Below are 16,940 nucleotides of genomic sequence, written 5' to 3'. Positions count from 1 at the left end.
AAACAACACTGCTGTTTATTTGGGTGACCCTCTGCCCGCCCGAGGGCTCTGACAAGTGGCTTAGTGGTTGAAGGCCCCCAGAATCCTTTCCCCCTGCTGGCTCTGCTGGGGTCCAAGACTGCAAGTCCAGGCTCCCTGGGCCTATGAGCTGCAGTCCTTTGCACTGTGTCTCTTGGCCTCCGGGCATCCTGGGGCGAGGCCTGCCTGCTGCCAACCTTCTCACAGAGCCCAGGGTGACTGCCCAGTCACTTCTTGAAGTTCTCTCTTTGGAGGAACAAGGAATACCGCCGCAGCCGGGCCCAGGGCTCCTCCTCTTTCACCTTGTTCGTCTCCAGCCTCTGAAACCTGTGGGCCACACACTGGAGATGAGAGGGTCCTGCCTTGTGCTGCATCCCCCGACTCCTAGGTCCCCAGGGTGGACCCTGACCACCCTGCTAATAGAAGGAACTCTCCAGATGACATATCTGTTTCATGTCCGTGTCCTCAGGACTCAGCCTGGTGCACAGCAGGCACTCGAGAGGACTGTTCAGAATGAATGATGGGTCTAGCATTCCAAACCAAGAAGTGTACAGAGAGCAGGCACAGGGAATTTAGGAACTAACGGTCTATCCGCGTGGACCAACGTTCAATACAGCAGAATGCCAACAGCTTCGTTTAATAAACATTCTTGAGCATCTACAGTGACAGGCGCTGGTGCAAATGTCAGAAAGATCAAAGTGACTAAAACAGCCTGTCCCTCTCCCCAGTTTAGTAAGAGTGACAAGAGTAAAAGAACGTTTGTAACAGGAGGCACTGAAGTGCAACAGAGGAGAAACGCAGAGAGGAGGAAGAGGCCCACCTTGCCAGGCAGAGCTCCAGAAGATAAGACGTCTGAGTTGGGTCATTTATAAAATAAGAGGCTACAGGGGCCAGCCCGGTGGCATAGTGGTTAAGTTCATGCGCTCTGCTTAGGCAGCCCAGGGTTTGCAGGTTCGGATCCTGGGTGCGGATCTACGCACAGCTCATCAAACCATGCTGTGGCAGTGACCCACATACAAAATAGAGTAAGATGGGCACAGACGTTAGCTCAGAGCCAGTCTTCCTCACACAAAAAAATAAATAAATACGAGGTTATTTCTTTTAATAGCAAATAAATGCATGTTCAATACAGAAAAATCAGAGAGGCCCTGGATTCACGCCTCATTCTGCATGCAGAGCTGGCGGCTGTGAGCGGGGTGGCGGAGGAGGGGGGGCAAGCTGCTGCCAGGGTCTCTGCCTCGGGAGCCTGAGCTCAGCTCCAGGCACACAGAGGACGGGCGGGAGGGACAGTGACTGCAGCTCTGGATTTGTTTGAGGCTCTGCCTGTGGGACGTCCACACGGAGACGTGTCTGGTACTCAACACATTAAAACACTTTTTAACTTAAAAAAGTAATCTACGCTTTGCTTTTTTTAAAAAAATCAAAGACTACTCATGGGTATACAATTGAAAGTAAACCTCCCCCTCACCTCAGATCCTTATTTTCTGATCCCAAAGCAACTGTAATCAACAGCTCCTTGCGAGTCCTTGAAAATTGTTCACACACGTACAAGCATAGATGTATCTTTTTTTTATACTTAAATGAAAGCGTGCAACGCACTGTTGTGCACCCTGCTTTTTTCACTGAAACTACATCCTAGAAATCACTTCCAGGTGGCGCTCACAGATCCTTCTCATTCTTTTTCCCTGTTGACGACACTTAGCGTTCCCAGCCTCCTGCTAATGTGATCAGGGCTGCGCTGACCATCCCGTCTCCGCAGGGGCATCTCTGCTTGCGGGAGCGGATAGGGGAGGCAGAGTGTGCAGGTCAGAAACTCAGGCTTTGGACCCACATGCCTTGTGTTCAAACCCAGCTCCTTCGCTTAAAAGCTGGTGCCTTTGAATGGGCGAGTTGACCTCTGTCCACCTCAGCTTCCTCGCTGTACGGCGGGGATAATAATAGTAACAAATAAGATTATTCCCGCAAAGCACTCAGCACAGTCCCGGGCATACAGTAGGCGCTCAGTTAAGGCTAATTATAATGATGCCTCCGCTGCTGCTGATAAACAAGTGGAAGTGAAATTGCTGGGTCAGGGGGTCAGAACAAGGAATCAATGAGTGACCATCCAGGAGGCGGTGTAACAGATGCAACGAAGACAAGTTTTAAAGGAAGACCGAAAATAAAGCCACCAGCGTGTTCAAAGAAAATGTGAGTGATTTTTAAAATATAATGTTGGTGAGTAGAAGGGCTTTCTCTACGACCTAGTAATAAGTAATGGCGAACCTTGCGCATGTGTGCCAGGCCATGTCCTGTGAGGAGAGTCGACTGTCGGTGGTTTTACACAAGAGGACACTGAGGTCTGCCCGTCACACAGCCAGAGGCCCCCAGTCGACCCCCTGTCACAGTGTAGGGCTTGCACCCTGAATCTGGGGCTCTTCACAACCAGCCCTCAGCGAAGCCTAAGGGAGAAGATGGAAAACTCCAGCCACACGACATGTGAAACTTTTGTTTGGGCCAAACAAGCAACCAAAATTACTCCTATCCAAAGATAAACCTGAAAAATTATTCGCAACATATTCACAAAGAACTCTTAAAATCAAAAGAAAATGAACTCACCCCCAGGAAGAGACTGTGGGCAGGTCACAGGAGGAGAGAGAGAAACATACACCACACATGGCAAAACGATGCTCAACCTCCTCATTTTTCAAATTAAAACAGTAATGAGCCATCAATTTTTGTCTCCCGTTTCTTGGCCAGTGTGGGAAGGGGCGAGGACATGAAGTGAATCCACTACCTCTGGAGGGCTGGTGGGTACCACTGTCACAGTTACAAGGTGCCTACCCCATAACCCTGAAAGGCCACCTCTAAGAATTACCCTATATAAATAGTAAGAAAAACCCACACAAATGACCGTGTGAGGCTGCTGGGCTGCACAGGTGGGGCCAGAGCGACCCACGGTGTCTACAGTGGCTGGGGAGCATATGGAAGAAGAGGACACAGGAGTGTTGTGTTGACCACGGCTCCTCGGAGCCGGGCTCTGGGAGGAGGAGAGAAGGCAGCTGCAGGGCTGGGAAAGTGCTTGCTTGTTTTCTAACGTGGGGACATGGTGGGGACACATGCCTATGATTATGACGAGCCAGTGGAGGGGAAGAGGTCGCCAACCGATGGATGAGAAGGTCTTGGTGTCCTGGGGGAGGAGATGGCCTAGGACCCCAAATGGAGGAAGAAGTATTAGCCTTGGGTATGAGCAGGGTGCTGCTTTCTCTGAATCAGGAGGTAGGCAGGGGGTAGGGTGGGGGCCCCTGGCGACCCAGGCGAGAGGGCAGCCAAGGGACTAGAGAGCTCCGGGAAGCGGGAGGTGAGGTTATCCACCCATGGCCAGGGCAGAGGTGGTGGGGGATGCCTGCCATTTGGTGTGAGTAGGTGGAAGCTGGTGGGCGCCCTGCGTCGGGCCAGCACGTCTGCAGTGACTCTCTGCAGTGCTCAGCAGAGGAGGGAGTGGGGAGGATGCCTGGTCATATGAGGCTGGGCACTGGCCATCAGGAACCCCCTGGGAAAAGCCCTCTCTGGAGCCTGAGACACTCTCCCTCCACCATCAGCAAATAAAGGCTTTTCCTTCCCGTGATGGTGTAACAAACTATGACTGTTGTCTGTTTGAAGCAAGGTACTGACCAGGTGCGTACATCTTCCAAAAAGATAGGCTGTCCATCCACAAAGTGGGAGAGAAGATGGAACATGTCCAAGTCCTTGCACAAAGCCTTTGAATTCAAATAGCCTGACTGTATACACATTTGGGGTCTATGAGTCTATAAATCATTTTCCAGGGATTTATCCCTTTGTTTCTCAAGAAGAGAAAGGAAAGTTAGGATAGGCCCACAATTTCTGTTCCAGGGATAGTAACAAAGGGGGTCAGAATACCACCCCTTGCCCTCCTCCTCCAACCTTGAGGGAAATGTCACCTGGTGTCCACACAGGGCCTGCCCAGCCCTCATCAAGGGAGCCATGTGCCCTGTGGACTTGGGACTGTTGGGTCATCCCAGAAGCCCATCTTCTAGAAGAAAGCTGGGGAGACAGAACCTGGATCTTGTTTGGCCTTGTATTCCGCAAGGAATAAAGGTTGAGAGAGAGAGAGAGACAGACAGACAGACAGACAGACACACACACACACACACACACACACAGTCTCGCTTCCTGGTGTCCTGAAATTTCTGTCTTGTTGTGATCAAAAGTTTGACTGAGCAAGAGGTGGCAGACACTAAACAGACGGGGAGTGGAGCCAGATGGAAACGGTGCCCTGGGTGCCCGGCTGGACGGGAGCAGAGGCCATGCCTGGGGAAGGGCTGGAGAAGGGGGTGCATTGGCACTCACTGGCCTCTTTTCAAAGCCCTAAGGGCAGGCTCCAGGCTCACATGGGCTGTTTATAAAAGTCCCCAGGGCTGGGTTTGTGAAAATAATTTGGTCAGGCTATCACAAGTTTGAAACTGAATCTATTGCCACGTGAATCCACTGCCTTCCAGCCTCACCTCGTTTTAGGGCCAGTGGAAACTTTCAGACACAAGAAGTAAAAAGGAAAAGAAAGACGAGACCTAAAACCTTTGGGACATATATGGATATGTGTGATAAATAACAATAGTAAAATGTTAACAATAGAATCTAGGTTGTGGGTATATGGGTGTTCACTGATATTTTGTTTTCAAAGCTACCGTATGTTTGAAAATTTTCACAATAAAATGCTGGTGGGGGGTACTCTTTGGGAAAGCCCCAGATGTCAGAGCAAGTAGAACAGGAAAAGCCTCTTTAAATCAGTGTTTCCCAATTTATCGCTGGGACCCAATTCAGAAAATGGGTTGCCACAAGGGATATGATTCAAACACTGTGATCAGGGCCAAAGAAACGTTCCTTCAAGCTGGGCCTGCCCCAATCGCACAAAGCGACCCCTCCCAGCTCCTGTTGGGTCTCTGGACCCAGGGAGTACTTCTCTGAGGTTTTCCGTTCCCCAAGCTCCCGCTGCTCGCTCAGCCCAAGTGCTGCCCCCGGCCCCCAATGCCCCACCTGGTCAGCCCTGCTGACTCTGGCCCTCTTCCCTGCAGAACGTTCCTGGGGGGCAGTGCTCTCCACCCCACCCAGACACTGTGGGCCTTCCAAGGAGGGGCTGGGGTGTGGCACCTGGGACTAAGCTGTGCAGACAGGGAGGAGAGACGGCTGGGAAGGGGGAGGTGGAAGAGTCCCCCCCATTCCCATGGGGGCTAGGATAGGCCTCTGGAACTCCAGAGCCTGGAGGAGGTCAGGGCAGAAGGGCTGTCTCCTCACGAGAGCGAGCCCAACCACAGGGCGGGGGGGCAGCATATTATAGACACCTGTCCACAGAAATGGCATCAGCAGTAAAAACCATATTTACAAAGAAGATTTTCTAAAAATTAAGAAGTCATTAAGTTATATTCTGGAGTGACATGAAGCCAGATTAGAAAGCGAACACGGAACATGATCTCAATTTAGTAAAAATGCCAAGGAAAAAAACTGAGGGAAAGGCACTAACATATTAACAGTGGCGCTGGGATTTTTGGTATGGATTATGGGTTATTTAAATTTTCTTTTTTGTCTTGTCCTGTTTTCCCAATGTCTACACGCACAGATGTGACTTCTATCAGAAACAATGAGTGATACTTTCACAGCAGGTAATTCTCCGCTGTAGCTGTCACCAGCCAAGCAGGGTTCCTGGGGTGTCTGGGTACTAACCCTGCTTGTGGCGTGGCTGAGGGTGGGAAATGTCTGTTAGGGATGGAGGCGTCCTGAGCAGGTCGGGCCCTCTGCTGCCAGGCAGGAGGTGAGCCGCCCAGGACTGGGGCTGCTGGCCCGTGGTCCATTCTCACAGGGAGGGTAGCCAGTGGCTTTTGGATAAAGTAGGAAGCAGCTCACCCTTTCTAAGCTAGTGAAAGGAGCGGGTTAGACAGAAAGGACAGGAACAGAAACAAACTCAGTAAACAAGGAGTTCTTTGGGCCTCCTCAAGCAAGAGCACCAGAAAGCTCCTTGCCATGCCCTCCACCCCAGGAAAACGGCCTTGCTACAGCCACAACCTAATCTCACACTCTTGACTTTTTGCTTAACCACTATTTTAAATTTTCCAAAATAATGCATATTTTTTGTAGAAAAGTTGTAAATAGGGAAAATACAACGAAAAAAATCATTCATACTTCATCACCCAAATATAACCAGTTACTACTTGGTGTGCACATTTCCAGTCTTCTCTCTTTTACTCAAAATCAGGATTATACTATAAATAATATTTTATAACCACTCCCCATCTTTTATTCAGAAAAATTTCAAACTTACAGAAAAGTTGCAAGTAGTGCAATGAACCTTCACCTATATTCACCAGCTGTTAACATCTCATCACCCTCTCTTTCTCTGTCTCTCTCTATAAATATTTTCCTGGGTTTCACCAGTTGTTCAGATTTTCTCTTTCTCTCTGTCTCTATCTATAAATGTTTTCCTGGACCACTTGAAAGTAAGTTGTAGACATCATGATACTTCACACTTAAATTCTTCAGCTGCATCTCTTCAGAACAAGTCAAGTCATCAAGGGTCAAAACAAGAAACCTCCACATGAGGAACAGCCGAGCATCCTTAGTAAATCCCTATCAGGGGAAATGTCAACTGACCCCTTCCTCCCTGTCCTCCTCCCCCAGGACCCAGAGACCATACTCCTCTCCCAGTGAATGGGCATGCTTCCCTCCTTGACACACTGAAAGCCACCCAAGCAACTCACCACAGCCTAGGAAGGCACTAAACACAGCAGGTAAATGCCGTCATGAAGGAGGCGCTGTGGTGCCACCTCGTGGTGATGTTTACAATTTTCCTAGGCATGAACTGGCGTTAGCAGAGAGGACCCGTCATCATTCTTGGACCTACCATTTGCTGAGCGACCACCCTGTGCCTAGCACTTTACATGTATTATCTCACTGAATACCTACAAAACCTGAAGGTCAGGCATTACTGAAATGTCCAGAACACAGTCTGGCACATCGTGGGTGCTCAATAAATATTTTTTGAATGAATGAGGAAACTGAGGCTCTGAGAGGTTAAGTAACTCACCCAAGGTCTCCTAGTTAGTAAGCGGTGGAGTCAGAGTATCTTAGCCATTCTACTGCGTTCCTCTTAAAGAAGGGGTAAATAGAGAAAGGGAGAGATGGTTGGGAAGCGACGCTATGGAGATTGGAGAGATCACAGAATCTCAGAGCTCATGTTACAGAAGGACATTGAGGTCCTGGAAGAGAAGGGACCACCAAAGTCACTGGCTCTGTAGTGGCAGGCCTGGCACGAGAATCCAGGGCTCCATTGATGACCCCCTTCCACCTAAGATCATGGCAGAAATCATCAACAAGAATTTGCAAACATCCATAAATTTGTTGTGGACGGATTAGAAGAGCACCTGCTTCTCCAGAATGGACTGAGGACAGTTCATTACGCTTTTATAGAAGAAAGCAGCACACGCAGAGTCCCAGCAGGACTGGGGGTAGCAGGAAGGGGAAAGGGAAGAGGAGAAATGCATTACATAACCGTTTCTCTAGATGCTGGGTAAAGGAAGGGGGTCTTACCAGAGGCTGGCAAACCTTTTCTACAAAGGGCCAGACCGTAGATGAGTTACGGTTTCTGGGTCACCTGGTCTCTGCACAACTGCTCATCTCTGCTGCCAAAGCACACAGGCAGCCAGAGATAAGACATAAACAAACGGGCCTGACGGCTCCCATGAAACCTTATTTACAAAAACAGGCAGTGGGCCCAATTTGCCCACAGGCTATAGTTTGCCAACCCCTGTCTTAGATGACTGCATCTAATAATCCAAATTGCTTAAAAAAAAAGAAAAGAATTGAGAAAGCAGAAAGGAAAGAGGGTCTCGACAGGAAGAAAACAGCAACTGGCAGCCCTTCTTTTCCACCAGCCTGAATTCATCACTCCTCTCCAGAGCAAACGGGGATTGGAGTATGGCTCACGAGCTCTGATATGGTGGAATCCCTCACTGAAGGGAGAACGTAAACGCCGAGCGCATCTTACCATCGAAGGAACCACACTGTGCCTTAACCCAGAGACAACCCCAGGAGCAGGGAGGGGCTACAGACCTAGAACTCTGCCTCTTCTGGAGGAAACTGGCGCATCTTTTCTCCAAGGGCAACCCCTGGGAGAAGGCCACGTTATCTGTGAAGTCAGGTTGAGGAACGGTGCAATTTCCTGAGATGTTTTCCAGGAGTGGGTAGGCCTCAAAATTAAAATAGAAAACAGAATTTTGGATGTTCTTGTCGTCTTCGGTGGATTCAATTTCATCTGGATGGTCTCCTGAGATGAAACAAGAACACCATGTTCTGTATAATGATGACTTTCTCCCTGGTCTCTGTGGTCTGGGTGGGTAGGTGGGGGCTGCTCTCTGCTTATAGAGGTTGGGTCATCAGGGCTGCACTGTGAGGGGCTCACTTCATCTGGAGGAGCAGGAGTCCAGAGAGAAGACCTTGCCCCGCGTTTTATCTAAGTGCCTAGTGAGGAGTATCCTTTTGGCCTATGGTGGAGGGGACGAGGAGTGGGGAGGAGTTTTGGTGGGGTCATCCTATGCTTTGTGAAAGGACTAAGACAGTCCAGGAAATGGCCAGCAGGCCACAGGTCTGGGCAGTAGCCCTCCTGGTCCCCTTCCATACCTCGGAGCAGGAAACATGGGCGGTGTGAAGACACAACAAACACTGGCGTCCACGGGACCACCAGACGGTAGGATCTTGGGGGAGCAAAGGCACAGATGATGTGAGGCTTGGCCACATCCATGAGGTGCACACAGCCATTCCTGGAAAAGATCAGCACCTGGGAAGCAAACAGATGGTGAGTGAGGACTTCTCCACTCTGTCACTCACCCCAGTATGGAGGAAGAGAAGCAGCTGGACACAGAAAACGGAAACAGAATTTATTTGCTCTTGGGCACCCAGCCTCTGGACGCACCCAGGGCTGTTCAGGGGACCAGAGGAAGGTGTATGTTTACTCCTTTGGTGCCACCAGCAGCCCCGGCCCTCCTCCAGGTGCTGTGCCTGATCCTGGGCTGTCCTTCCCCTTGTGTCCTGACTTCTTTTTTTTTTTTTTAAATGTTTTATTATTTATTATTATTATTATTATTATTATTATTTTTGGTGAGGAAGATTGGCCCTGAGTTAACATCTGTGCCCATCTTCTTCCACTTTGTGTATGGGACACCGCCACAGCATGGCCTGATGAGCAGTATGCAGGTCTGTGCCAGGGATCCAAACCCGTGAATCCCCAGGCCACCGAAGCAGAGCGAGCGAACTTAACCACTACGCCACTGGGCTGGCCCATGGCTTCTCTTTCTAGTTCCCCCAGCATCTCTGCTGAAGAGCTGGCCCTCCACATGGCCAGGATTCAGTCCTGCATCTGGGAAGATACCCTTTCCTGCCACCTCCTGGGGACCCTGCTCAGTCCCACGGCCCTTCCTTGCCTGAGATCCGAGACGGGGCCTCTCTCCTGCTGGGGCTCTTTCCTCTCTTAGATGAACATACTAAACTCACCCCAATCTCTAAAAAACCCTCCTTGACCCTATGTCCTCTTCCAGCTGCCACACCACCTTCCCTTCCCTGACAAATGTCCCAGAGTCTCTCCTCACCCTCTCCACTCCTCCACCGCCCCTGCTCGCCCTCTGTCCCCACCACAGACACCGGTCTCCATGAGTACTTGGTTCTCATCACAGGACACTGTGCTCTCGCCTTCTTCAAACTCTCCTCCCTGAGCTTCCAGGAGCCCCGCCTGGTTTCCCTGGGGAGTCCCTCTCAGTCACTTCGTGAGCTCATTTGCCGTGTCCTGTGAGTGATGGTCATACCCCCAGGGAACCTCTTCTCTACACACCTCCTCTCTCTGACTAGGGGAACCTGCTGGTCCTCACAGCTTTAACCACCACTAACCAGAGCACAGAGTCTACACTTTTAGCCCTGGGCTCTCTCAGAGCCTCCTCTGTGGGTCCTATGGGCCCCTTACCTGCAGCACAGCAGGAATCACAGACCTTCCTTCCAGGCCTGTGTTCCCCTCGGCAGCCCTGTAAGGACTAGGGAATCAGTTCCACAAGCCAGGACCAGCCTCAATGCCTCCCTTTCCTTTGGCCACAGCCACAGGCAGCCCAGCACTGTGGAGGCCATCTGCACCAACACCTCTCCACTCTCCACCCTTCTCTGAATATGCTGCTTTCCTGCTCCAACTCCCCTCGATGCTTCAAGCCCCACCCCACACAAGGGCTCGTCTGCACCCTCCACCGTCTGGCCCCTCTGTCCCACCCCAAGCCTCCTCCCTCTCGACACCCCACAGGAATCTGACCCTGCAGCTACTTGAACTTCCTGCAGAGCCTGGACACACAGCGTTCTCTTGCCTCCATGGTGCTGCCTTCTTAGCTCCTGTGGCTCAGTTCAGCTGTTCTGTCACTTCCCTCAGAAAGCATCCCCCTGCTCCCCACCAACTGCTGCAGGTTGACTTAGGTGACCCCTCTCTCTGTTCCACAGCATCCACTGCATAATGTATCACAGCCTTCCTCATGTTCTAGAGCAGCTTCTTGCTGACTCATCTGTCTTCCCACTGAATTGTGAACTGTATGAGGGCCGGGACCTTCTCTTTCATATCTGTGTCCCCCAAAGCTAGTCTAGTGCCTAGCGCTTGGTAGGCCTTTGACAAATATTTTTTGAAGGAAAAACAAACAAATTCACTGAAGAGGAATGAGTGGCATGGGGAACCTACCATCCCAGGTAAGGCTGGGACGGGGGCCACGGCACAGATGGCTTCATCCAGGTGCTTTGCAGGCCTATGGGGAACAAGACACACAGACGTTCATACTTGAAGAGTTTTAAAGTTTTGCTGTCCTCTCTGAGGCATATATCCTGGAGAAACTCTTGTATATAAGCATCAGGAGATGTGTCGGAGACCGTTCATAGCAGCCAAACCCGGAACAATCTAAATATCCTTTGGTAGGAACTTGTGGCATATTATACGATGGAATACAATATAGCACTGAAAATAAAAGAATTGGAGCTACATACACACCAACATGTACGACTCTTGTGAACAATGTTGCAAAGCAAGTTACAGAATAAATAGGATTGAAAAGTTTGAAAATACATAGAATATCATCCCATTTACAAGTCCCCTAAAAACGCACAGCTAAACAACATATTGCTTGGAGATACAGTCATATGGATGTGGTTAATTCTTAAAGGAAAGCAAAGGAATGATGAATTTAGGAAAAAGACGTGGCAGATTGAAAAACAAAAAGCCATAATATTTGGCAGCATCTCCCATCAAAAGACAGAAGCTACTTTTCCACCGCTTGAGTGCAGGTGTGGCCCTGCCACGTGCTCTGTCCCACGTAACACGAGTAGAGGCTTGGAAAGTATTCATGCCCTGCGGCTGCCCTTGCTTGCTGCTGGGAACCCTTAGGCTACCGGGTGATGGCCTGAGATAGCCTGCAGGAGAGGCCACAGGAGGGGAACAAGTGCCCTGGCCAATGGCCTGCCCACTGCCAGGTATGTGAGTGAGGCCATCTTAGACCCTCGGCCCCGAGCCAAGCTGCCAGCTGCCTGCAGGCACATGTGATGCCTGAGCAAGACCAGTGGAAGAACTGCCAATGGAGCCCAGCCCAAAATGCTGACCCACAGAATCAGGCCGAACATTAAGTTGTGGGGTGCTTTGTTATATACAGCAACACATAATGAATAAGGTGGTTCCCTTTGGGAGGAGAAAGAAGAATATGAGCAGGGAGAAGCACACAGAGAGCCTGAACTGAATCTGAGATGACCTATTTCTTAAGCTTGGTGATGGGTACAAGGGAGTTTATTCGTCTGCCTGTCTGTGTCTGCATATATACTAAATACACACACACACATATAGATATTGTACAGATCATTTGCATGCATAAAATATTTCACGATTTAAAAAAGAAAGAGAGACCCTTGGGGAAACTGATAAAAGGCTATTTTGGCAGAAAGACCCTCTTCTTGATCATGTGGCATATGAAAGACATTATTTGTGCCATCATACAATTTTGTTAGAAATATTTTATCTATATACTCACAAGTAAAAGACACTGGTGACTGTGAGAAGCTCATCAGCAGAGTTCTCCTCGAGTCGGAGAAGATGTCAGTTTTTCACTATTAAATAGCATCATCTGTCTGGCAGATCATTCACCCCCATCTTGCCCTCAAGCCACTGACCTCTCAACAAGCACACTGCTGGTGGGTCCCTGAGTGCCCTGGGCAGCCACCAGGTGGAGAGAAGCATCTGTGCACAGCACCACACATTTCATTTGGGATTTCACTGGACCCTCGGGGTACACATTCCGTCCTTCATGCACTAAGAAGTATCTTAGGAAGTGAACGCTTTGGCAGAAACACCCCTCAGGAAGAGCGACGACCCCGAGAGGGAATCCTGGAGGAAGTAATCACACCAGCAGGTCACAAAAGAGGGTAGAGGGATGCGGTCACGGAAGCAGGGTCTGTGACCCGCGAGTACCTGAGGGCTGTGAGGGCAAAACCAAGTGATGAACACCCTCTGAGAGTGAACCCAGTAAGCCCAATGCCCAATGGAGAGAAGAGCCCCCTTCAGGAGGACCCCTTCTAAGTATGGAGAGGAGTAGGGGAGGGGGAGAACCCAACCCACAGCGGGGCAGAGTCAGCACTGGAACAGGAGGAAGCTACAAGCCAGCCAGGTACTGAACTGCAGCTGACCATGCATGTCAGGTGTGTGTGTGTGTCGGGGCGGGGGAGGGCGGTGTCGGAAAAGGGGAGGGAGGTATGTGTGTAGCCAAACAGCAAGAATTTACCAATATCTAGAAAAACGAAAACAAGCTATTGGGCAAGGGATTGTGAAATTATAATCATTCTTCTGCCCTTGAAATATCTTTCACTACTATAATAATGCTGTGGGTGCAATAAATAAAATTCAGGAGGGCCTTTAGTGATGTTTGTCTTAGCACCACGTGGGGAGAATGTCTCCCTATTTGAAACAACCACTGAATTCCGCAGATGGAAACAGCCCAGGTGAGGAAGGCACTGCACTGACTTGACAGAAGCCTCCCTGAGAAGAGCCAGCTCTGCTGTCCGACCATCGTCTCTCCAATAAACAAGGCACTATCTCCGCTTCTCCTCATCAACTCACCCGCTGGGAGGGCTGCCAGGAAGGACGGCCCACCTCTACTCTCAAATGATATACACATCCAACTGTAAAGTGACAAACCACTGATGCATTCATTGATTCCTTAAAAGCTTGGTTAGAGGGAGATACTCCCTCAGAGGTGGATCAATTCAGGGTGAATAGATACCATTGATTTTCTGCACCTACAAAGCTGGACCCAGGACCCTGGGACCCCATCAAGCTGCCACCCACCCAGAACAGCTGCTTGTCTCGCACTGACCACTTGGTAGGTCTCTCAGCTTCAGCACCAATGAGGTTCCTGTTGACTGGGGTGGGGGTGGAATAGCAGGAAGGAAGCCTTCCTTATTTTGAGAGCGTGGGGGCTAGGAGAAGGAGGGCTGAGGCCGCCATGACATCACGTTCTGTGTGGGAAGATACGTCCTCTCTGGAGTGTGATAATGGAGTAATGGTTGTGCCTCCGGGACCCAGTACAGCGCCAGGCACAGAGCAAGCACTCAACATACACAGGAGGAATGGGAAGTGTCAACACATGTGTTCAATAAATGTTTGTTGAGTGAATGAATGAGGGCAAAGCAGGACCAGCTCCGCAAGGTGACTTGAAGAACACAGAGTGACTAACAGAAGGCGGGGAGCTTGCAGGAATTCTGGAGTCTCACTACCCGGACCCCACCCAGGTGTTGGGCAGATGCAGGGGCTCACCTCCGGCCAGGTCCCACAGCGTGAGCACACCATCCTCGCAGGCCAGCACCAGGAAGGAGGATGAGCAGCCGAGCTGAGAGACTGCGATGGGTGCAGCACAGGGCCACACGCCCTCGGGGTCTAGCAGGGAGGGCACTACTCACCAGGCGGGCCCCCAGACCCCACTCCCACCCCTCACCTCTACCTGGACAACCTGAGACCCAGACTAGTCTGCCTGTCTGGGATGTGGGGAGGAGCACCTGTCTGACTCAGCATCTCTCCTCCCTACACAATGCTTCTCCAAGTCACACTACGATTACACCACAGGGAACACCTAATGAGTACTTGCTAGGTGCTACACACTGCGGTGAGCACTCATGTGCGCCACTTCATTGAATTCTCACAAGGGTCCTAGGAGGCAGGGGCTACTAGTCCCCCACTTTAGAGGAGGAGACTGAGGCAGAGAAGCAAGTGACCAGCCCAAGGACATACAGGCAGTCAGTACAGACGTGGAGACTGGAAGCCAGGCTGCCTGGGAGAGGGAATCTTCCTTTGTGAATTTTTTTTTTCTTATTTTTGTGAGGAAGATCAGCCCTGACCTAACATCTGCCAATCCTCTTCTTTTTGCTGAGGAAGACTGGCCCTGGGCTAACATCCGTGCCCATCTTCCTCCACCATCTTCCTCCACGTTATATGGGATGCCGCCACAGCACGGCTTGCCAAGCGGTGCGGTGGTGCGCAACCAGGATCTGAACCGGCGAACCCCGGGCCGCCGCAGCGGAGCACGTGCACTTAACCGCTTGTGCCACCAGGCCGGCCCCTCTTCGTGAATTTTTAAACATTACTTTTAAGTACAATTCTAAAATATAACCTAAGTGTACAGCTCAAGGGATTATCACAAAGGGAACTTGCTCATGGAACTGCCTCCATGGATTTGTAAAAAACAAACAAACAACAACCCCCCTATTTCCTAAGTGCCTTTCCATTTCAAAGAGCTTTCACACACAGAAACCCTCTGGATTTTGCTATTCGCAACAAATGCATGCAGTGGATGGGGATGGTTTAGTTAATTAGCTCTGTGTTTCAGAGGATAAAAGGGGACCGGGGCATGAAGTGACTGGCCTGAGACTACACAGTTTGCAGACAGGGGCGCTGGGACTGGACCTGGCCTTCTGAGGCCACGCCCACCCTCTTTTTACGTTAGCTGCCTAATGAGCCCCATGGACCTGACTGGGATTTGTCCCCACTGACCTGCCATCTTTAAGAAACATAACAGTTCAGAGACAGAGCCTTGGGGTTACACCACAGCCACCGAGCCACCCACTTCTGCCTGCACAGCTCTGGTCCCCTAAAGTGGCGCTGATGGGTCAGTCACGTGCTCTCAGCTAAGCTGGAGAATGACATGCTCTGAGAGCCCTGAGCTCAGGCAACACCCATCTCAGCAGTAAAGTACCAACTTTATCCTTCAGAGTTCGGTTAAGTGAATAGAGGAAGAAGTTGTGACTTCCAGTCCAGTGTACGCCAAGGACACAGGCTACCCCTGGGAAAGAAGAGAGGAAAGGCATGTCATGTAAGGAGCCTGCATGGTCCTTGCTTGTGTGGAAGGTGTCTGCCCAAGCGGAAGTCAGTCTGAAATCAAAAGTGGTCTGTTCTAATGGGCAGCACCCAACAGAAGGGTGAGCTTCTTATGGAGGTGGGGCTGGGCACCCCCGGGACGGCTGTTCCTAGGGCCCACTCGCCTTCGCAGGCGGAGAGGATGGCCACAACTGCCCATGGCTGCTTTCACATCTTCTATATAATTCATGTCCACTTGGCTGTCAGCGGACAGTGTCTACACAACGAATGCATCTCCAGAAGCAGCCTGGCGGGATGTGTGTTCCTACTCTCCCCTGCGACAGGAGCGGCCTCCACTATCAGGGAAGCTGGGCTCATGGGCCACAGGTCCAACCAGACACCGTGAAGCTACAGCTGGCAACCGACTCTCCACCTTATTCCCTCCCACCGCCAGGGTCTGCTCTAGGAGGGCTTGCTGAGGCCTTCCCTCAAAGCAACCTCTCGCCAGGACAACCCCTTGCTCCACGTTCCCTTACCTGAGGGGCTCTTGACGTCCGCTGGCATTGCAGTTATGCAGCTAGGAAGGAGGAAATGGAAGGTGGCCATACTGGGAAAGAGAGAGACACTATTCAGAACCACGGCAGACTCTTCAGCAGGGAGAGGTGCTGGCAGAGTCTGGGTACTAAGACCAGAAACGGGTAGTTAAGATGGACCTTCCCAGGGGTACAGGGCCATGAGGCAAATCACATTCTAGCCCTGGCGGGTGCAGACCCGGGAAGTTGGTGTGGGCAGGGCGGGCAGAGCTGTGGGAGTCACTCCCAGGCTGGGAACAGCACCCAGCACTGGGCAGAGCCATCACTGTCCTTGGGGAATGTCCCTTAATGACCAGGCTTGGGTGATGTGCATAAACGCTCTCTCACCCTGGAGGCAACACAACCAGTGGTGTGCTGATGAATTGGCTCTCACAAAAAAAAAAAAAAAAGCCCCAATTTCCTGATTTATAGAGTTTGTAGCTTTTTGTGATATAAATACTCCCACTATGGTCAATTATTAGCAGTTTAACAACTGGCCTGCAAAATTCCTCAATACCTCGCTAGGCAGTATACCACTGAACCTTGCTGGGTTCCAGTTCATGACCCGGCTGGTTGCTGTTAGGGCTGAGCCCTAGGACTTTGTGTCCTGAAGTGAAAAACCTCCAGGTCCACTTGACAACAAGATGAGAGGTTTCTGGGCCAGCCTGGTGGCTAGCGGTTAAGTTCGCACGCTCTGCTTTGGTAGCCCGGGGTTCGAGGGTTTGGATCCGGGGCAAGGACTGACACACGGCTTATCAAGCGGACCAACGCGCCTGTGGCAGGCTTCCCACATATAAAGTAGAGGAAGATGGGCACAGATGTTAGCCCAGGGCCAGTCTTCCTCAGCACAAAGGGGAGGACTGGCAACAGATGTTAGCTCAGGGCTAATCTTCTTCACACACACACAAAACAAAAAGATGAGAAGTTGTACTTTCCATGTAAAGCAAGAACATTCCTGAGATCCA

At 50.8% G+C, this 16,940-nt stretch overlaps 1 protein-coding gene across 3 annotated transcripts in view; it reads right to left on the bottom strand.

The window, feature by feature from the left end:
* WDR93 (WD repeat domain 93) overlaps positions 1–16,940 on the bottom strand; it is a 53,075-nt gene continuing 36,135 nt past the window's right edge. For 2 of the 3 annotated variants that reach the window (XM_014788673.2, XM_087428937.1), the window contains exons 10-16: positions 15,940–16,010; positions 15,303–15,389; positions 13,871–13,990; positions 12,232–12,445; positions 10,763–10,826; positions 8,683–8,839; positions 6,222–8,329 (exon numbers count right to left, since the gene is read on the bottom strand). In XM_014788673.2, coding sequence (XP_014644159.2) covers positions 8,013–8,329; positions 8,683–8,839; positions 10,763–10,826; positions 12,232–12,445; positions 13,871–13,990; positions 15,303–15,389; positions 15,940–16,010 — 1,030 coding nt within the window. In that variant the 3' untranslated portion in view covers positions 6,222–8,012. Of the gene's footprint in view, positions 346–6,221; positions 8,330–8,682; positions 8,840–10,762; positions 10,827–12,231; positions 12,446–13,870; positions 13,991–15,302; positions 15,390–15,939; positions 16,011–16,940 lie in introns of those variants that run through there. The other variant, XM_087428938.1, reaches the window with a different exon arrangement.

The sequence above is a fragment of the Ceratotherium simum genome, chromosome 3, assembly GCF_057802395.1.
Source record: "Ceratotherium simum simum isolate JZ-2026a chromosome 3, ASM5780239v1, whole genome shotgun sequence".
Classification (NCBI taxonomy): Eukaryota; Metazoa; Chordata; class Mammalia; order Perissodactyla; family Rhinocerotidae; genus Ceratotherium; species Ceratotherium simum.
This window is presented reverse-complemented; position numbering and strand designations above follow the sequence as displayed.